Below are 21308 nucleotides of genomic sequence, written 5' to 3'. Positions count from 1 at the left end.
GCTCAGGTAGTTGTTCTTACACATTTTGGATACTTGGGTTAGAACTTTCCCTATTACATTAAATCAATGGTTCTTAAGCTCTTATGCAAGCATGTAAGCACAATGCAGGCTAGAATAGAAAGATTATTGTGTACAAACATTAAAAATAGACATTTTATTACAAGAGTGTAGAGGAGGGAGACCAATAGAAGGTAATTGAAATACCACAACCTCACTCCAGCCCCAATCCTGGTGCCTGAATATGTGCACTGCCTCTGCGCTCTGCTCCCCATAGACACAAGTCCCCAGCCCCTCCTGGGCAGCAACAAGGGTTTTACAAGGCCAGAAGGCAGCCCTGTTTGTTCCTGCCTACAGGAAGGGCAGAGGAATGCGATATTCCCAGGAACTGTGTCCTAGACCCATAGGACCAGATTGCTCAGCCTAGTTCAAGTAGTGAGACTACCTCTGTGCCAGTATCCTGGGCCGTCTCTTCCCTTCACTCTTGGCAGCTCCCAATTGTCAAAGATTGGACAGGGTCCTCGTGTGGCCAGTTCTAACTTGCTCAAGCCAGTCAGCACCTGCACAGAGCCAGCTAGCTGCTGGGCCCAGGGGCTTCCAGAGAGTTCTTCAGAGCTTCTCAGAGGCCTAAGGACCTCCTAACCCTAGCAGGCCTCCTAGCTCAAGCACCACAACTTGGGAAGGCTCCATCAGCATCTGTGTGGCCCTGTTTTACCTGTTGTCTGTGGAGGGTGTGCAGAGGCAAGTCCAGGGTAGGGGCAGGCAGTATCCCTTAGGCTTGCCCACAGCCCAGATAGCAAAACTGTAGCCAGATCAGTGTCTATGAGTTTCAGGCTGAACCTTAGATCACTTAGGCCAGCCCGCCAATCTGGCTGCCCAACCAGACCAGATAGAAGAGTCTAGGCCTCAGGGCTCTCAAGCACCTAAGAGCGCAGCTGCATTTGGAAGTGCTCACAGCAGGCGTGCTTCATGGTCAGCCCATAGATGGGGGTCATGTCCACCTTCACACCCGGTGGCACGCTGAACTCCACCCGCTGCAGCAGGATGGCCAGGAAGAGAAAGACCTCCCAGCGGGCAATGGTCTCACCGATGCACTTCCGCTTGCCCAAGCCAAAGAGAATCACCTTCTCACTTAGCACCTTGTTGATAGCACCATCAGGGGTGATAAACCGTTCAGGTAGGAACTCAGATGGGTTGACCCATAGCTTCCTGTAGGCAGAGGGAGACAACTGAAGTGGCAGCTCAGGGCTCAGAAGCATCAAGTGAGTGGAGCCCCAACCCTAAAGGATAGAGGACAGGCAAGCAGCCCATGGACAGGAGGATCAATGCAATGATAGTATTAATAATATATAAGAGCTTAAGAGGGTAGACCCAGCCTTTCCTCTGCACCTCTGAACTTACTGGTCATGGTTGATCTGCCACTGGTTCACAAAGACACAACGCCCCTTGGGGATGTAAAACCCTTTCAGACTTGTGTCTCTTGTGGTGCTAGGGAGAAAGGAAGCTCAGTCAGGCTCAGGGCAACAGGTAAATCTCCCTGTCTCCCATGCTGTGTCCCTCCCACTAACCCTAATCAGGTATGTGGTCTGGAGTAAGACCAGTAACAGACAGCAGTGTCTCCATGGGGCCTTACCTGTGGGGGATGGTGAAGGGGACGAAGGAGGAGTGTCGGAAGGTCTCCAGGATAAAGGCCTCCAGATAGGGAAGATGGGGTCTGTCAGAGAGCCGGGGCGGCCGTGACCTGCCAATCACTGTGTCTGCAGAACACAGGGGACAAGATGGATTCAGGGGCTGCCTAGAATTGGCCAGGCCCCTGGCACTGACCCCTTTGAAGGGAGCCACTACCTACCTAGCTCTTCTTGGATCTTTCTCTGTACCCTGGGATTCGTCACCAAATACATGAGGCTCCAGGAGATAGCAGTTGTGACTGTGTCAAACCCTGGACAGGGTAGAACAGAAGAAGTTAGGCAGGCGGCAGGTCAGGGCACTTGAGCACAGGAAGGACACATGGGGTAACTCATACCAGCTCCAAAGAGGTCCAAGACGACATTAATGATTTTCTCATCTGACAGCTGGATATTAGCGTTCTCATCCAGCTGCTTCTCCTGACAGTGCTCAATCAGGCTGTCTGTGATGTCCCGGATGTGGCCCTTAGGTAGGGAAACTCCACAGGTGAGCAAGATCTCAAACCCAGAGCTACCTCTCCATCCAGGTCTGGTCCTTCACTATTCCTAGAATCTTTGTTCTGGAGGTGGTGCCCCCTGAGGCTGTTGTCCCAGCTTCTCTCTGCCTCTGCAAGGCTGTCTCCTACTACCTTAGAATGCTGCTAGTCCCAACTTAAGGGACAGCTGACACACAGCATCTTGTACTGTTATCACCTGGATGTGCTCTTTATCTTCTTTCTATTATGAGGCCAGGAGATGAACTCTTTAACTCTTCCTGGCTCCCTCAACAACTGCCCCAGGGTCCGGCATGTAATGGCTATTCAGTGGCTATTGCTGTCTGGTGGAAGCATGGAAGGGTTAGTCAAGAAAAGGCTCTATTTCCCTGCCAAGGAAGAAGACTATGCCACAACTGGCTTCAAGATCCCAGGTTGAAGCCTCCTTGAGAACTTGCCAAGCCCCATACAGTTCCTCTTACCTCTGACCTCCCAGGCCCTGACCCCATCGGCTTCCCACCATCCACCTGCCTTTCCCCAGACTGTACCTTCTCAAAGGTTTTGTAGTGCTCCTTGATCATCTTCTGTATGAAGCTGTGGAACTTCTCATTCAGGTCCTTGAAGCCATTAAGGGAACGGTTGGGCAGGTAGCGAAGAATAGGTATGAAGTCAGCTGGGTTTCCAGAGCCAACCACCTCCGCGAAATTATTATTCAGGAGGACTAGGCTAAGCAGTTCTTGGTGGTCGTGGTCATAGCGCTGGCCAAAGCAAATGGCACAGATGACATTGGCCACTGATACCACCACATACCTGTAGGGGTTAAAGTGCCCGGGCCCTGCCATCTGCTCCTGCAACTTGCTGATCAGGACCTCAGCCTCCTTGCTCACATGCTCCTCCAGGTAGCAGGAAGATGAGGAGACTGGGTCAGAGGCAATAGAGAAACTTTTCAGGCCATTCTGGGCCAGGCGCCGGCGGGCAGCCCACACTGGTCCAGAGTCTGGGCTGAAGGACATGCTCTGGCCATTACTGATGAGGGTGAAGCTGTAGAGGTCGGGCCGGCCCTTGAAATCATCACCCTGCTGCACCAGGGCCTGCCGGATGGTGTCCAGGCCGCTCAGCACCAGCACAGGTGTGGAGCCAATGCGAATCTGCAGCACGTCCCCATACCGCTGGCTCATCCTTGACAGTGCCAGGTGTGGGTTCTTTCCCAGGGTCAGCATGTGCCCAATCAGGGGCCAGCCCCATGGCCCTGGTGGATTCTTCAGGCCTTTGGGGACCCGAGGTCTTGAGGCCCTGATTACCCAGAATACTAGACAGAAGATGACAGAGGCCAGAAGAAATGCCGTGGCCGACGTGGAGATTGGGAAAAGCATGATCAGTGTAGGGATCTTGGAGGTGGCTGCTGAGAGAAGGGGCAGGAAGAAAAAAAATCAAGCCATCAGATTGGGGAATGAGAAGGGCCAACATCCTAGGGTATCAGGGAAAGGGGAAACTTTTCCACCAGAACTGCTTACTGAGCATGAAGAAGAGGATGAGGTGGGGAGAAGTTGTTGAGCTACCACTGTGGGCTAAGAATTTCACAGTCCTTCATTCAGCACTAGCCACAAATCTATGAAGTAGGCTGCAGTGAGGCTCAGAGAAGATAAGTAACTTACCCAAGGTCACACAGCCACAAAGTGTTGGATGCAGACTCCCAAGCCAAGTTGCCTAATTCTAGAATGCTTTCTCTTAACTGCTGTACCAATCTAAAATGACATCTTCCAATGTCAATCTGTGATTTCCACATAGTACCAGTACTGTTACTTACTTCACATTTTCCTAAAATCGACTGTAAATCTATCTACATATCATCATAAACAATATCTGTGTGAAAGTACAACTTTGATTTTTCCCCTAACACATTAAAATAAACACATAATCAATGTGTATCACCCCAAGTCCTACCCACCACACTTAGGAAAACCATGTTCTCAGGGGAATTAGGGATCATCTGATCCTTTAGCCTCATTTAACATTTGGGGGAAGCAGCACTGACTTGCCCAAAGTCCTCCAGCAATCAGTGACAGAGCCAGGACTCAGACTCCTTAGGGACACTTCCCTGGAAATTTCCAGCTGCTGTCACATATACCTACTTTTGAAGAGTGGTCAGATCAATGAAGGAATTTTCCCAGAACCCTCGGTTCTCTGCTGCTCAATCCCAGGATGCAGGAAATCCCACCAGACCCCAGGACAGAGTGAAGAAGAGACAGGGGACAGGATGGCCACTTCCCAAACCACATTGCTCTCAACCCCAGCTCTCTGAATTCAACTGACCCACAGTTTAAAGGCAGCTGGAGACCAGCTAGATTGAGCTCTTTAGTCAGAGAAATCCAGGCCAAGGTTTTTTGGTTTTTTTTTTTTTTTTTTTTTTTTTTTTTTTTTTTTTTTGGCTCAATTCTCAATGAATGAACAGTTTGGACCTCCCCCTTTTGCAGGTTACCAGAGAACAGAGAATAAATGGAAGGTTCCCACTAGGCTGTAAGAAAACCCCAGACTGGAATCAGGGAAATCAGGAATGGATCTAAACTGAAAGGGAACTGAGACAATACTTTCTCTGTAAGCTTGACCTAAAAAAGTGTGTAAATTCATAAACCATTCTCTCCAACGTATCAGGCATCTGCCTGCTACCCTGGACTGGAGGTCAGTAGACCCAACATTCTAGTCAAAGTGATCTTGGACTGCACATTTGACTTTTCTGGGGTCCAATTTCAACACTTGAGAGAGGGTGAGACAAGATCTCTCAGTTCAGAGTGCCCAGCTGGATCCAGAGGGAAGAGGAAACTCAGAGCTGCCATGGGGAAGCTGACAGTCTTACCAGTGAGGCTCCCCACAGGAGAACCACAAGACAGGGAGATGGATGGTTCCTACCACAAGTATTATAGTGGAGGGAGGCTTCCTGGAGGGGCTAAATCACACTAGATCCCAGAGTGAACAGAGGACAGTACGAGGCTTTGGTGTGCCATAGTGTCCCCTTCTGCACAATGGGTGTCCCAAGGACCTGCAGCCTTTGTAAGATGGTAGGAGGCCAAAGGAGATGTGACTGGTGAGTTTTTAGGGACTGGTATTTCTAGCTCCCTGCAGTTGGCAATCTGTCACCCTGATTGTCTACCAGCAAAGGACAAAGAAGATGGTCAATGAGATAGGAAAGGCCTGGGACTCCTGCACAGATCTGCCTCTATTGTCTCAGCTGTCTAGGACATCTCAGCACTGACAAGCCACCCTTGGGAGGGTAAAATCTGCCAGGGGTAGCTTCTTAGGCTAGGGCAGGGTATAGCTGGTAAGAACCCAGCCAACCCCCTCCTTTCATCCTGCCCACCCAAGGAGAAGCTCCTGTCATCAGAAAGCCTGAGGGAGGGGCTGCACATATTCCAGCCTGCCAGGTGGCCTTGATGGGGAAGCCCCATGGTGGGCAGGGAGTCACTTACTAGGGGATGGAGCTGGAGCCTGGGTCCTGAAGTCCTGAATGAGATGCCATCCATATCTAGAGGTCTGGTACCAGCTGTGGGACCATGGGCAAGTCCTCCTCTTCCCCTGGCCTCAGTTTCCCCACTAGGGGCTAGACTGCCTGATCACTAAAAACACTCTGAGCCTCCCTTTTTGGAGGTGCTACCTAGGAAGTCCTGGAGGCACCAAAATGTTCCTTTTATTGGGAGAGAAGGGGCAAGCCAGAAGCCCCCCAGCAACTCACCTGTGGCTGTAAGGAGGTACTGAGCTGAGCTGGGAAGAGTGGACTCTTAGAGCCTGGGATCACAAGGATCAAGGAAGGTTCCAAGGAACTGTCACCTTCAGGGTGAGGGTGAAGGCACTGCTACCTTTATAGGCGGGCTCATACGTGTGGCCACGCCTCCTTCCCTGGAGCGTGCCGAGATGGAGGGAGGAGCCCCCTGAACCGGGCTGGTCTCTCTGGGATAGGAGGAAAAGGTGGAGGAGGGCAAGGGGATAGGGGAGGGCGGGGGGGGGGGGGGGGGGGCGGGGGAGGGGGGGGGGCAGAGGGGGTGTGCAAGAACCCACTATGGGACACCTCATCTCGGTGCCTGTACATAGAGGGGTGAGGGCTGGGGACACCTGGAAGCCCCAGTTCCAAGGCGTCCCAAGGGCAATGCAGAACCTAGCCGAGAAAGGGGTTTGAGGGAGAAGTCCCAGGACAGACCTAAGAGAGTGTACGGGAAGCTCCATCCTGGGGCGCGGGGACTTCTCTTCGTCATTTTTGCACCCACCAGAACACTGGGCGTGCAGATGCCTCCCCAGCGCTACAGCCTAGCCAGACTCGGCAGGCGGGGGCGGGGCTGCCGCGTGGTGACCTCCTCCCCGGGGTTACTGAGTCCCGGCTCGCGTGAGAAGCGCTGCGACCCCGGTCCTGAGGTCACGGGCGCCGGAAGGCCAGAGGCGCCGCGTGGCTGGCCCTGTCCCCCAGGGCCCGGGCTACTAGCTGAGGTTCGCGCCTCTTGATTGAAGGATCGGAATGGATGGCAAAGGCGCAGGTTCGCTGAGCACTCACTAGCGGCTCCGCAGCGCCTCTAGGGTCGCCTTAGTCTGGATTGCAACCCCGCGGTCCCTCCAGCCAGGATCCACCGGCCCTTTGAGGGTCCCTCTTGGCTCCTGAAGTTGCTAGTGCTTTGACTGGTACAGCACAGAAATCCTGCGGCTGGGGCCCGAGGAAAGACTCTGGGGGCCAGGGACCACGGAGTGGACATCTGGCGCGGAGTCCCCACCCCACCCCCGGCTAGCTTGCGTGCGCTGGCGACATCCCTCAAGGGGGCAGAGGTCAGGCGGCCCGTCCCCGCCCCACCTGGCCCGGGGGCGCGGTGCCCAGGCGTTGCGTGAGAAGGACCGGAGGCCGGCGCAGCCACCCGGCCGCCCCATTCCCCGGGCCGGCGCGGGTCTCGCAGTCGCGCGAGGTGGGAGGGAGTCGGGGCTGGGCTCTTAAAGGGCCAGCCTCGCGCGCGGCGTGGGGTTGGGGTGGAGGGAGAGAAACTGTCGAAGGGTGGCGGGTGCGCCATTGAATAAGGCGGTGCGGTGCAAAGGGTCCAGGTGAGCATGCGGCTTCTGCCTTCTAGGAGAGGCAGTCTGCATGTGTCCACATTTTCGGTCCACGCCTGTGGCAGGACACCAAGCCCCAGCGCCACCTGGCATGGTCTAACTGCCTGCCTCCGACGCTGTCCCGCCCTCCCGTTCCTCCAGGGTTTCCAGGAAAAAAAAAAAAAAAAAAAAGTTGTATTTGCGTGTCTAGCTCAACCTGGCCCCAACTAACATCATTACCCGCCATCCCCGACGTCCTCCCCAACCAGATGACACCACCATCAGTCGCTGGTCCAGGCCAGAAAACAATCCCCTCACCTCCGATTCCGGTCATAAGCAGCCTCATGCATTGCACAAATGTTTACCGAGCAAGCCATGAGCTGTTCGGAGGCACTGGCGATTGACAGAGAAGGGAACACGGCTGACAGAACTCCTAATCTCGTGGAGCTTACATTCTGATGGAAGGAGACAAGTAGTATGCCCCAAATCTAGAGAATGTCAGAGGGTAAAAAGAGCTGTCGAAAAAATATAAACAGAAAAGGCGTGGGGATTATGTGAGGGCAGATTGCAATTCAAAACAAGGTGGTCAGGGACGGCCTTGCTGAGAGAGGCAGGAGTGTGGAGTGAAGAATTAAGGCGCATAGATATCTGGATAAAGAGTGTACCTGGGCAGGTGCGGTGACTCATGCCTGTAATCCCAGGACTTTGGGAGGCCGAGTCGGGAGGATCACCTGAGGTCAGGAGTTCAAGATCAGCCTGGCCAATATGGCAAAACCCCATCTCTACTAAAAATACAAAAATTAGCCAGGCATGGTGTTGCTCTCCTGTAATCCCAGATACTGGTGGGGGGTTGGGGGGGGGTGGTTGGGGGGCGTGGAGTCAGGCAGGAGAATTGCCTGAACCTGGGAGGTGGATGTTGCCGTGAGCTGAGATCATGCTACTGCACTCCAGCCTGGGTGACAGAGCAAGACTCTGTCTCAAAAAAAAAAAAGAAAAAGAAAAAAAAAAAGACTGCAACTGTCAGAGGGAACAAGCAAAATCAAAGCCTCCCCCAAACCCCACCACAGTGGTTCTTGAAGGACAGAGCAGTACCAGGGATGGGCAGAGGTCATCTGACAGGGGACTTCTCCTGGCATGTAGTCCAGGGGGATGGGATGCCCATGAGGGACAGCACCCTGCCCCATGTGCAGGGAGCACCCCATTGAGAAACATCAGACTTCCTCTGTGTGAGGTAGAGACATGGCTGGGGTATAAGAGAAGCAAGGCCACTCGGACTACTGTGCTAAGAATAGGAGGCACATTTCTCCGCTTTGGCATCTATCCAGCTCCACTGCCACAACTCATCCAGGGCCCATCATTGCTCCCTGGAGTACTTAGCCTCCACCTAGGTTTCCATTTGCCTTTTGCTCCTTCCAATTACTTCTCCATCCTGTGGCACCCAGAGTGTTCCTGTTAAAAATGCAAAATCTCATTCCATCACCACCTTGCTTAAACCTCTTTGGTAGCTCCCACCACTCTGAAGACGGGAATGAGAATCTCTAGCAGAACCTACCAGGCCTGCATCCTTCTAGTTCTAGTGTCCCCGACCTTGAGTCTCAGATAAAACATCCCTTCCTCTGGTATGCCTTTCTGGATTCTCCCCACAGAAAAAGGTTTCTCCTGGTCGCTGTTTCCAGCACTTCTCCATGGTAATTCTTAGGACACTGGATACTTGCTGTAACCCCGACCCAACCTGCCACTTCTTTCTGTATGCTCTAACAAGGAAAACCAACCTGCAGGAAATTGATCTGATACACCAAGTCCGGGTAAGATATTAACAACTGGTAAAGGAGTTAGACACAGCTATGCTATACACAGGCCAAATGGCAAGAGAGATGTTGAATCCAAAGTGCTGATGCTATAATGGTGGAATTTAGGCAACAGAACAGGCAGGAGACAAGGGAAGTATTGCTGGGCTTTCTCAGCATCCTTCCAATCATTCTACCCTCTGCATCTTTGATTCCACCTGAGGAGTTTCATGGTACCCAAGAGAGGTCTGTCCTTAAATCCTAGTTGGAGGTAGAGCCACAGAGAGTAGAATGAGCCTGTGTGGAAGCCATGGCAAGGAAATGGAAAGCAAGGCACTCCTAGATCCTCCAGCGTGCTCTGCAGCACAACCTCTTCTTCAGCTTCCCAGGGTCCCCACCAATGCCCCAGCTCTGGAGAATCATGGCAGCCTGGTCACCAGGGCTGGAAGACCATCTAGTGCTGGGTCTCGCAACCAGGGACCCTTCTCTTGGTAGAAAGTGCATTGCTTTGCTTGCGTTATCTAAGAGGCTCTTGACTCTTCAAAAATTCATTAACTAATAAAGCCAATTCGTCTCTCACTTCTTAGGTGGAGAGATGGGTGCCAGAAAAGAAAAGGCCCAAGTACGCATGGCAAATTACAGCAGAGCCTAGAACACCAGATTCTTGCTTCTAGGCCAGGGTTCTTCTCACTATAACTTATCATCCCAGATTATGAGTGAAGCCCCAGGGAGCCAAAGGTAGACAGACTCAGCCCTTGGGCAAGGGCCCCCCACCTCTCCATACCCCTGGACTGGTGTACTGGGGTTATAAGAGATGTTGCACTTCTCATCACCAAGCCCTGTCTTGGCTAATAGTTCACAATAACAGGAAGGGGGCCCACACTGAGCACTGGGCAGAGAAGGAAGGAGTTCAGCAGGAGATTAGAGGACCTTGGCCTGGAGCTGTACACTCAATCCTGGGTCAAAGTTTGCACGCCTTTGCGTGAGAAGCTCTTTGGCTAGGATTCCCTAGTGATCAATACCAGGAGCAGGGGCAGAAGTGCTGGGGAGGGGAGAGGGCTCTGGGCTGGAGAGATGGAGACAGCTGAGAGGGCTTAGCCTAGCAGAATCATCAGTCCAGGACTTTCAGTGAGCCGTGCTGAGGGCTGTGGGCAAAGGGGACTGGGAGACAAGCAAGACCCACAGCAAACTCCTGCCCCATGGTAGAGATGGGAGTCATACCCTAGACAGATCCTGTGATGAGTCTGGAGATGCTGCAGGAGCTGTGAGGAGGCTGGGGCAGGATGGGTATTAAAGGGATGCCCCCCAGAGAGTGGAGAACTAGAGAAGAGCCCTGGAGTCTGAAGAACATAGGAAGGGCATTCCTAGCATGGGGAAGAGACACATTGTGAACAGAAGGTGGTAGTGGAAGGTCAAGGTGAGGCAGTTTGGGTAGATGTGGAGAACTGGGACTTGTCTCCCAATGTGTCCTCTCCCTACCCAGCCACCCTCTTCTCCTCCTGAGATCTGAGCCTGAGCACCTTCCCTTCCTCTCCTGCCTGTGCCCAGAGAGCCCAAGAGATTGAGTTTGCAGGATACAGTGCTCAGACGGGGCAGCTTTTGGCTCCCTGGCTCTTGGCTGCTATAGTTAGGATGACAGTACTTTCCCAGGACAGTCTAAGCCTGTTGTTCTGGCAGAATTGTTAAAAGTGCCCTCTTTCACTCTCAAAAGATCCTGGCTTGGATAATAATAAGTTATATAGTCACCCCAGTGATGGTGGGCATGGGCGGGTTTGGGGGGCCCAGCATCTGTTCTCCCTTCTTTTGGCAATACCACATCAATTATCCTTTTGGGATCACCTCACCCCTACTCTCAGCTGATTGGGTTACTGTAGCTGACCCACCCCAGGCCAAGCCAATGAGAATCCTATGGGAGTTTCCCAACACCCCTGCCTTCCGTTGCTCACTGGAGTGCAGTGGTGCGATCTTGGCTCACTGCAAACTCCACCTCCTGGGTTCAAGCAATTCTCCTGACTCAGCCTCCCAAGTAGCTGGGATTACAGGTGCCCTCACCACATCTGGCTAATTTTTTTTTTTTTTTTTTTTGTATTTTTAGTAGAGACGGGGTTTCACCAAGTTGGCCAGGCTGCTCTTGAACTCCAGATCTTAGGTGATCCCCCTGCCTCGGCCTCCCAAAGTGCTGGAATTATAGGCATAAGCCACCACACCTGGCCCCCTATGGGAGTTTTGATGAAATCACTGGAAAACAGAGGTTCTCCTTCTGTCAGGGGTGGCTATACTGGCTAGAAAATAAGTCTGAAGCTTCCAGTAGTCATGTTTTAAGGAAGCCTGCCTTAGAATGATACCTACTCAAGGAGAAGCAGATCTGGGAGATGAGGGAAGTGGGGGAAAGAATTGAAGACATTAAGCCTCTACATCCGGTTATTCCTGAAGTCAATGAAGTTCACCCATAGAAAGTCCCTGTGAAAAAACCAATATCACCATTACCTCCCCCTTTTCTTCCTGTCTCCCTCTTTTTCCTTCTTCTTCGCCCCTGCTTCATTCTCTTCCTCCTCTTCCCCGTACTTCTCCTCTTTCTTTTCTAGTATGAGATGGGTTTGGGGGACTTGCAACTGCAAGAATTATAACCCAAACCTGCCAGCCAGGAAGGCTTACCTGGGAGAGCTCTCTGAGTGACTAAAGCCGGTACTTGCAGGCCCCAAGAAGACCTACCTAGGTTGAACACAGTCCTAAGAGGTTATTTCTATCTAGCAGCTTCCCACTGGTCTGCCTCTGCACCTAAATGGCCACCATCCAAACCACTTTGGGAGGCAAATTGTGTCTCCAAAAGACCCCGTGGTGCTGTCAAGTTGTTGGCTGGCCAGTTCCTGTGAGAGAAGCCATGCGTGTGACATTGTTAATCAGTTGAGTGTGCGCCGTGTCACTGTGCATTTCCTCCTGTGCTCCCAGTGGTCTGGGAGCAGAGCTCACCACCATGGAGGCTGGAGGCTCCTTGGCTCCAAGCAAACAGCCAACAAGGGAAAGAAGCAGAAAACAGAACCCAGAGAGGGTTGCTATGGAAAGGGTATAGACAGGAGCTGTGGCCTTCAGCAGAGGGTTGCAGTTAGTTCTCAAAGACCCTGCAGGGAAATAGCCTACGTGTTCCGACCTCACTCTGTTCCTGCTCTCTGTCCTGCTCTGCCTTCCATCAGTGGAACCTAACTGGAGGCCAGGATGCAAAGAGTCCATGAATGCAGCCTACAAAAGTTAGCCCTGTAGGACGGTGGGTAGAGAAGGATGGAAAGTGAGTCTGGAGAGACAAGTAGAAAGCATCTAGGGCTCTACCCCAGGGCCTTTGCACTTGCTCCTCCCTTCACCAGCAAACTTTTTTTTTTAAGTGTGCTTGCACCTGCCTTTTCCCCCTTCCCCAATTTTTATTTATTTATTTTTCATACAAATATATAGGGTACCAGTGCAATTTTGTTACATGCATAGATTGCATAGTGATCCGGTCAGGACTTTTAAGGTACCCAAAACACTGTACAATTACCCAGTAAGTAATTTCTCATCATCTACTCCCTTTACCAGAAAACTCTTCTTTCCCAAAATCCTCACGTCTTACTTCCTTAAATATCACTTTCTCAGTATGCTTTCTCCTATAGTTTTTGTTTTTTTGAGACAGAGTCTCGCTGTATTTGCAGTGGCGTGACCTCAGCTCACTGCAACCTCTACCTCCTGGGTTCAGGCAATTCTCCTGCTTCAGCCTCTTGAGTAGCTGGGATTATAGGTGCCCACCACCATGCTCATGTAATTTTTGTATTTCTTTTTTTTTTTTTTTTTTTTTTGAGACAGAATCTCACTCTGTCGCCCAGGCTGGAGTGCAGTGGCCGGATCTCAGCTCACTGCAAGCTCCACCTCTCAGGTTCACGCCATTCTCCTGCTTCAGCCTCCCCAGTAGCTGGGACTACAGGCACCCGCCACCACGCCCAGATAATTTTTTGTTTTTATTTTTTTTTTAGTAGAGATGCGGTTTCACCATATTAGCCAGGATGGTCTCGATCTCCTGACCTCGTGATCCGCCCGTCTCGGCCTCCCAAGTGCTGGGATTACAGGCTTGAGCCACCGCACCCGGCCTAATTTTTGTATTTTTAGTAGAGACGGGGTTTCAACATGTTGGCCAGGCTGATCTCGAATTCCTGACCTCAGGTGACCCGCCCTCCTCGGCCTCCCAAAGTGCTGGGATTACAGGCGTGAGTCCCCACGCCCAGCCTCTCATATAGTTTGGATGTTTGTCTCCTCCAAATCTCATGTTGAAATGTAATCCCCAGTATTGGAGGTGGGACCTGGTGGGAGGTGATTGGACCATGGGGTTGGATCCTCATGAATGGTTTAGCACCATCCCCTTGGTGATAAGTGAGTTCTCGGCCTAAGTTCATGTGAGATCCAGTTATTTAAAAGTATGTGGCACCTCCCCCCACCCTTGTTCCTGCTTTCTCTTGCACCTGCTTTGCCTTCTGGGATCATTGTAAGGTTCCTGAGACCCGCACCAGAAGCAGATGCTGCATCCATGCTGGTACTGCCTCCAGAACCATGAGCCAATGACACCTCTTTTCTTTATCAATTACCCAGTCTCAGGTATTCCTTTATAGCAGTGAAAGAACAGCCTAATACACCTTCCTTGGACATCCCATCTAAAACTGTTACCCTGACCCATAGTTTCTATCCTTCTCTCTACTTAATTTTATAGCACTTAGAGACTCCAAACATACTGTATATTTTGCGTATTTATGTTGCAGATGGGCTATATCCTCAACTAAAATGTAAGCTCCAACAGAGCAGACACTTTGATCTGTTGTGATCAATGCTTCATCACTAGCACCTAGCACATAGTAGATGCTAAGTAGATAGCTGTTAAATAATTGAATATAAGCATGGCAGGCCCCCAAGTGGGAAAATACACAAGATTTGAAGTGGCAAAGGCCTTGTGTGAGAGTCTGGGTTCCTGGTAGGCAGGGCACCAAGTCCAAGACAGTCAGCTGAATGGATCCCCTCAGCTCAGATACTTTTTTTAATGCCTGCTAAATGGACATTAATCATTTTGCTCCCAGGAGATAGGTGATCAGATACACTCCTGCCTTAAGAAGTTCATCTTGGTCTGGCCTAGCTTAGCATCCTGCCTTGTGTCAGCTTCACTCTATCCAAGGCCAACATCTGGGCTGGGTCTCACCACCAACCACATGACCATAATCCTCAGACTTTCTCACCCTCCTCCAATTTTAGTCTCCAGGTTCCTCCCAACAGGATGGCTCCTCTCTCCACACTCCAGATACACCACAGTAATCAGGGGAGATCAGGCTCTGCAGCTGCTCACAGCAGGATTGGGACAAAAATCCTCCACGTTTTGGTAGGTGGGGAAGGGCTATGAAGATCCAGCCTCTGGGATGCTGCCCAGGGAAAGCCGGGGAGTGGGTGGCCCAGAGCTTCTGGACTGGCCCTAGATGGAGGGCAGTGGAGATGAAAGGAGATCTGTTTTCTTTCTCTTCTTCTTTTAATAACATCAGATATGATTAATTTAGGTCCATATTATAGATGAGAATTTAACTAATTCTTCTCAGGTTGGCAGTTTATCATTGTACAAATGTTTCCCAAGCCAATGAATTGTAAAAACAGCCTTGCAGGGGAACTTTTGACCTACTGAAGGGCATATTCGGCATGATCAGAGGAACACTCTGTTTCCAATTTAGTAATACCTCTTTACATATAAACACTGAGGTTTGTTGATAATGAACATTCATGTCCTGTCATCGAAGCAGAGCCTCTGGGGACACTTCTCTATCAGCCGAGTGCTCCTAGAAGTGTTCTGCCCTGGTTGGAATGTGCACCCCAATTTTCATGTGTTGGAAACATAATCCCAAAATTCATATGTTGATTGGAGGTCGTGAGGGCTTCAGGAAGTAATTAGGATTAGATAAGGTCATCAAGGTGGTACTCCCATGATGAGACTGGAGGCTTTATAAGAAGAGGAAGAGAGACCTGAGCTAACACCACACTCTTGCCCTCTTACCGTGTAATGTTCCCCTCTGTGTTTTGGTGTTTTTGCTTGTTTGGTTTGTTTATTTGTTTGTTTATGAGATGGAGCCTCATGCTGTCACTCAGGCTGGAGTGCAATGGTGTGATCTCAGCTCACTACAACCTCCACCTCCCGGGTTCAAGTGATTCTCTTGCCTCAGCCTGTAATAACTGGGATTACAGGCATGCACCACCATGCTCGGCTAATTTTTGCTTTTTTTTTAGTAGAGACGGGGATTTCATCACATTAGCCAGGCTGGTCTCGAATTCCTGACCTCAAGTGATCCACCCACCTCAACCTCCCAAAGTGCTGGGATTACAGATGTGAGCCACCACGTCTGACCTAGTCAGTGGTATCCTGTTATAGCAACTGAGAACAGACTGAGACAGACATGTTCCTATGGTCTCTGCCAAGGAGGTAACCTATTCAGATCCACTGGGGTGTCCAGCTGGTGAGGGCCATTCAGCCAATTTACGAATCCTTTTCCAACTCAACTGCTCCGACACTTGTAGACACCCAATAGCCCTTTCCCCTAATCTTGATTTTTCCTCCTCCTTAGCACTCACCACTCTTGTTTTGTCTAGGAACCCTCCATCTTCCTTTCTAGAACTATGCGCTTTAGGGGAAGCTGACCCCAGCCCCAGCTTCAGAAAGTGGGTCTTGGCTGATCTGAACCAGTCATTGTGGCCCTTGCTGTCTTGCTGGTGATTTAATTAAACATAGATCTGTGACATGATTCTGGCCAGTGATATGTGGACCTAATCTGCTAGGACAACTTTTAGGAGAAGGTTTCTTCACTCTTCAAAGGGACACATGAGAATGAAACTAGACCCCTGTCTCTCACTATATACACAACTCAAATCAAAATGAATTAAAGACTTCAATCTAAGATCCCAAACTATGAAATTACTAAAAGGAAACATTGGGGAAACTCTCCAGGACTGGACAAAAGTTCCTCTTTTCTCTCTCTCTTTTTTTTTTTTTTTTTTTTGGTAGAGGCACAGTCTCAACTATGCTACCCAGGCTGGTCTCGAACTTCTGGGCTCAAGCTATCCTCCTACCTGGGTCTCACAAAGTGCTGGAATCATAGGCATGAGCCACTTCACCTGGCCTGGACAAAGATGTCTTCAGTGATATCTTACAAGCACAGGCCGAAGCAAAAATGGACAAATGAGATTTCATCAAGTTAAAAGCCTTCTGCACAGCAAAGAAAACAATGAACAAAGTAAAGAGACAATCCACAGAATGGAAGAAAGTATTTGCAAACTACCCATCTAACATGGGATTAATAACTAGAATATATAAGGAGCTCAAACAACTCAATAGGAAAATGTCAAATAATCCGGTTTTTAAATTTCATCTGGCAAAAGATCTGAATAGACATTTCTCAAAAGAAGAAATACAAATGGCAAGCAAGTATATGAAAAGGTGCTTAACATCATTGATCATCAGAGAAATGCAAATCAAAACCACAAGCGATATCCTCTCACCAGTCAAAATGGCTATGGCTTTTGTCCAAAAGACAGGCAATGACAAATGCTAGAGAGGATGTGGAGGAAGGGGGAGCTTTGTACACTGCTGAAAATGTAAATCAGTATAAACACGATGAAGAATAGTTTGGAGGTTTCTCAATAAACTAAAAATAGAGCTACTATACGATCCAGCAATCCCACTGTTACAAATATACCCAAAGAAAGGAAATCAGTATGTCAAAGAGATATCTGTACTCCCATGTTGACTGGGGCACTGTTCACAAAAGCTAAGATTTGGAAGCAACCTAAGTGTCCATCAACAGATGAATAGGTAGAGAAAATATGGTATATATACACGATGGAGTGCTATTCAGCTGTAAAAAGAATGAGATCCGACTGGGCATGGTGGCTTACACCCAGCACTTTGGGAGGCCGAGGCCGACAAACCATGAGGTCAGGAGATTGAGACCATCCTGGCTAACAGGTGAAAACCCGTCTCTACTAAAAATACAAAAAATCAGCTGGGCGTGGTGGCGGGCGCCTGTAGTCCCAGCTACTCAGGAGGCTGAGGCAGGAGAATGGTGTGAACCTGTGAGGTGGAGCTTGCAGTGAGCCAAGATCACGCCACTCCACTCCAGCCTGGGCGACAGAGCGAGACTCCGTCTCAAAAAAAAAAAAAAAGAATGAGATTCTCTCATTTGCAGCAACATGGATGGAACCAGAGGTCATTATGTTGAGTGAAATAAGCCAAGCACAGGAAGACAAACTTCACATGTTCTCACTTATTTGAGAGCTGAAAATTAAAACAATTGAACTCATGGAGATAGACAGGAGAATGATGGTTACTAGAGGTTGGGAAGGGTAGTGGGAGCAGGGAGGAAGTGGGGATGATTAATGGGTACAAAGTATAGTTGGATACAATGAACAAGATCTAGTATTTCATGGCACAACAAGGTGGCTACAGTCAATGTATTAGTCTGTTTTCATACTGTTGATAAAGACATACCTGAGACTGGGCAATTTACAAAAGAAAGGGGTTTAATGGACTTACAGTTCCGCGTGGGTGGGGAGGCCTCACAATCATGGCAGAAGATGAAAGGCACATCTTACATGGTGGCAGACAAGAAAAGAGAGCTTGTGCAGGGAAACTCCCTTTTTAAAACTATCAGATCTCATGAGACTTATTCACTATCGTGAGAACAGTACAGGAAACACCAGCCCCCATGATTCAGTTTCCTCCCACTGGGTCCCTCCCACAGCATGTGGGAATTCAAGATGAGATTTGGGTGGGGACACAGCCAAACCATATCGGTCAATGAAAATTTATTATACATTATAAAATAACTAAAAGAATAGATGTCTGTAACACAAAGGAAGGATAAATGTTTGAGGTGATGGATACCTCATTTACCCTGATGTGGTTACACATTGTATGCCTGTATCAAAATATTTAATGTGCCCCATAAACATATACATCTACTATGTACCCATAAAAATTAAAAATTAAAATTAGGCTGGACACGGTGGCTCATGCCTGTAATCTCAGCACTTTGGGAGGCCAAGGTGGGGGTATCACTTGAAGTCGGGAGGTCAAGACCAGCCTGTCCAACATAATGAAATCTTGTCTCTACTAAAAAGACAAAAATTAACCAGGAGTAGTGGCATGCACCTGTAATCCCAGCTACTTGGGAAGTTGAGACATGAGAGTCACTTGAACCCAGGAGGCAGAGGTTGCAGTGAGACAAGAACGTACTATTGTACTCCAGCCTGGGTGACAGTGAGACTTCATCTTCAAAAAATAATAATAATAATAGGCCAGGTGCTGTTGCTCACACTTGTAATCCCAGGACTTTCGGAGGCTGAGGTGGGTGGATCACGAGGTCAGGAAATTGAGACCATCCTGGCTAACACGGTGAAACCCCATCCCTACTAAAAATACAAAAAATTAGCCGGGCATGGTGGTGGGTGCCTGTAGTCTCAGCTATTCAGGAGGCTGAGGCAGGAGAATGGCATGAACCCAGGAGACAGAGCTTGCAGTGAGCCAAGATCATGCCACTGCACTCCAGCCTGGGCGACACAGCGAGACTCCATCTCAGTAATAATAATAATGATAATAATAAATTAATTTAATTAAATAATTGCAAGGTGTGGGGAGTTTTCTGAAAGGGGGATATGTGACAAGAGATACACTGTAGTCTCTCTGACCTTTGTCAGGTCTGGGTGATGTGATAGCCAGAGCTACAGCAGCCATCTTTTGACCACAAGGGAGCCAGCATGGGGGGAAGCTACATTCAAAGATTGGCAATGCAAAAATGCAGAAAGATCCTGCATTTTTCAGGATCCTGGTAATAAACAGAGGATCCACTCAAACTGGATTATTAGGAGAATTTAGTAAGGGGGCTATTTACAAAAGTGCGGGCAGAGCATAGCATTGAGAAACTAACCCAGGATAGTGTAGTACCATTGGACTAGTAACAGAAGGGAGCCCTCACCACCTTGGGCCTGAAGGAGCAAGGGGCGAGAGTCTTTTCCAGAACCCAGAGAGATACCATAAGGAGAGGAGAGCTGCCTGGCAGGTGTCTTAAGTGAGAGGGTCTGGAGGGGAACAACCCCAACCTCATTCTCCTCCTTCCCACCCATCTTATGCCAGTGCCTTCCATTGGCTGAACCCAACAAAAAATCAGTGGGCGGGGATCCCATGGACAATATGCAGAGGTCAGCCTCCCAGAACACAGCCTCTCAGAGTGATCTGGAGGACAAAGTATTTTCAGCACTACCTGGGCCTGCAGTTATCTTTTTCATTTGCTTGCCTGCATATTGGCAGTCTCCTCCCTGAAGGCAGGACCTGTTTTACTGCTGTAAGTTTCCTCCTAGAATAGTGGATGGCTGCACAACTTATCCTCGAAAGATATGGTTGAGCACCCACCATGTGGCAGGCACTGTACTAGAAATCAAATGAAGCTGGGTGTGGTGGCTCACGACTATGATCCCAGCACTTTGGGAGGCTTAGGCAGGAAGATTGCTTGAGCCCTGGAGTTTAAGACTAGCTGGGCAACATGATGAGACCCTGGCTCTACAAGAATTTTTAAAAATTAGCCAGGCATGGTGGTGTGTGCCTGTGGTCCCAGCTATGCAAGAGGCTGAAGGGGAGGATTGCTTGAGCCTGGGAGGTTGAGGCTGCAATGAGCCATGATGGTGCCAATATACGCCAGCCTGGGCAACAGAGCAAGACTCTAAATAAAAAATCGAATGAATAAAACATAGTGTGCCTCAGTTGTTCACAAGCTGGAGAGGGAGATAAAACCAAAGCAATATGGCATCTTAGTGTCATACCAGGAAAGAGACATGTCCAAGGAAGGAGGCTCTGACCAGAGTAGGGCCTGGAGGAGGTGGGCTTGGTACCAAGTGTTGAAGGACTTGTTCTAATGGAGAAGTGAGGATGCTTTGTCATTAATGCATCATAATATTGCAGTATGAGTAAGTATCTCTAACCTAAAAGCAATGCATTTCCTTGAGGGTGTTTGCTGAATGAGGAAGAAGTGGTTGGAAAGAAGGTTGGGTGTTCCAGACAGAGGGAGCATCATGTGTGCATGCATAAAGACCAAAAACTAGAGAAATTGTCCCCTCTGGCTGGTGGGAAAATTGTGTGAGGAGGAAGGGATGGGAAATGAGGTGAGAGAAGACAGTAGGAACTGGCTCACATGCTGGGCTGAGGAGTTCAAGCTTTCTTCTGAATGCCTGAAGAAATTGCCAAGGGATTTTGATTAGGGATCTGACATGCTCAGATTTGCCATTTCAGAGACTTCACTTGAGTGGCAGTGTGGAGTGTGGATTGGAAGGATTAGGGGGCAGGAAACCTTAGAGCTTTGTGTGGCTATTTAAACTTAAAATTAGGCCAGGCGCCGTGGTTCACACCTATAATCCCAGCGTCAAGGTGGGTTTGTTGCTTGAGCCCAAGAATTTGAGACCAGGCTGGGCAACATGGTGAAACTCTCTCTCTGCAAAAAAATACAAAAAATTAGCTGGGTGTGGTGGCATGCATCTGCAGTCCCAGCTATTTGGGAGGCTGAGATGGGAGAATCACCTGAGTCCAGGAGGTCAAGGCCGCAGTGAGCCAAGGTCGTGCCACTGTACTCCAGCCTGGGCAACAGAATGAGACCCTTTTTAAAAAACAAACAAAACAAAAAACTAGTATTCACCTCATAGGGTGGCTATAAAGCTAAAACAGAGATGGTTGGTGTTAACCATGTAGCACAGAGCTCAGGGCATAGCAGGTGCTCAATAAATCTTAGTGTATTATTCCTTGCAGTTCCCATAAAACTAATGCAGGAAATGATCTCAAGCAGAGTCTTCCTAAAACTCCTGTGCAGGTGAGCATTCTTACTTGTGAACACCAATTGATTCAATAAATATTTTTCTGGGCTGAGCACGGTGGCTCACACCTGTAATCCCAGCACTTTGGGAGGCCAAGGTGGGCAGATCACGAGGTCAGTATATCGAGACCATCCTGGCTGACACGGTGAAACCCCGTCTCTACGAAAAATAAAAAAAATTAGCCAGGTGTGGTGGCAGCCGCCTGTAGTACCAGCTACTCGGGAGGCTGAGGCACTAGAATGGCATAAACCCGGGAGGCGGAGCTTGCAGTGAACCGAGATCATGCCACTGCACTCCAGCCTGGGCAACTGAGCGAGACTCCATCTCAAAATAAATAAATAAATAGATAAATAAAATAAAAATAAATAAAATAAATGTTTTTCTGAATAGGTGTTCCTCAGTAACTATGGGGA

At 49.4% G+C, this 21308-nt stretch overlaps 1 protein-coding gene across 2 annotated transcripts; it reads right to left on the bottom strand.

Annotated features, from left to right (window-relative positions):
* Nucleotides 1–920: 920 nt before the first annotated feature.
* On the bottom strand, nucleotides 921–3528 carry LOC111529702 (cytochrome P450 1A1). Of its 2 annotated transcripts, XM_023196690.1 has the most exons (6): nucleotides 2704–3528; nucleotides 2021–2147; nucleotides 1847–1936; nucleotides 1631–1754; nucleotides 1399–1485; nucleotides 921–1206 (listed from the first exon to the last, which is right to left on the bottom strand). In XM_023196690.1, exons 1-6 carry the CDS (start codon nucleotides 3526–3528, stop codon nucleotides 921–923), a joined length of 1539 nt encoding a protein of 512 aa, XP_023052458.1. The 2 variants fall into 2 exon arrangements, with proteins under 2 accessions (XP_023052458.1, XP_023052459.1); XM_023196691.1 differs by lacking the exon at nucleotides 1399–1485.
* Nucleotides 3529–21308: the final 17780 nt, after the last annotated feature.

This window comes from Piliocolobus tephrosceles, chromosome 6, assembly GCF_002776525.5.
Source record: "Piliocolobus tephrosceles isolate RC106 chromosome 6, ASM277652v3, whole genome shotgun sequence".
NCBI classification, from domain to species: Eukaryota; Metazoa; Chordata; class Mammalia; order Primates; family Cercopithecidae; genus Piliocolobus; species Piliocolobus tephrosceles.
Note: the sequence above shows the minus strand (reverse complement) of the source record. Positions and strands in the feature narration are given on the sequence as shown.

Excerpts from the sequence above, each read along its gene's own strand:
- LOC111529702 (XM_023196690.1), bottom strand. The coding sequence starts at position 3,528 with ATGCTTTTCCCAATCTCCACGTCGGCCACGGCATTTCTTCTGGCCTCT. Across the intron at positions 1,755-1,846 it reads AAAGATCCAAGAAGAGCTAG|ACACAGTGATTGGCAGGTCA; the intron begins GTAGGTAGTGGC and ends TGTGTTCTGCAG. Across the intron at positions 1,207-1,398 it reads TGGCAGATCAACCATGACCA|GAAGCTATGGGTCAACCCAT; the intron begins GTAAGTTCAGAG and ends CTCTGCCTACAG.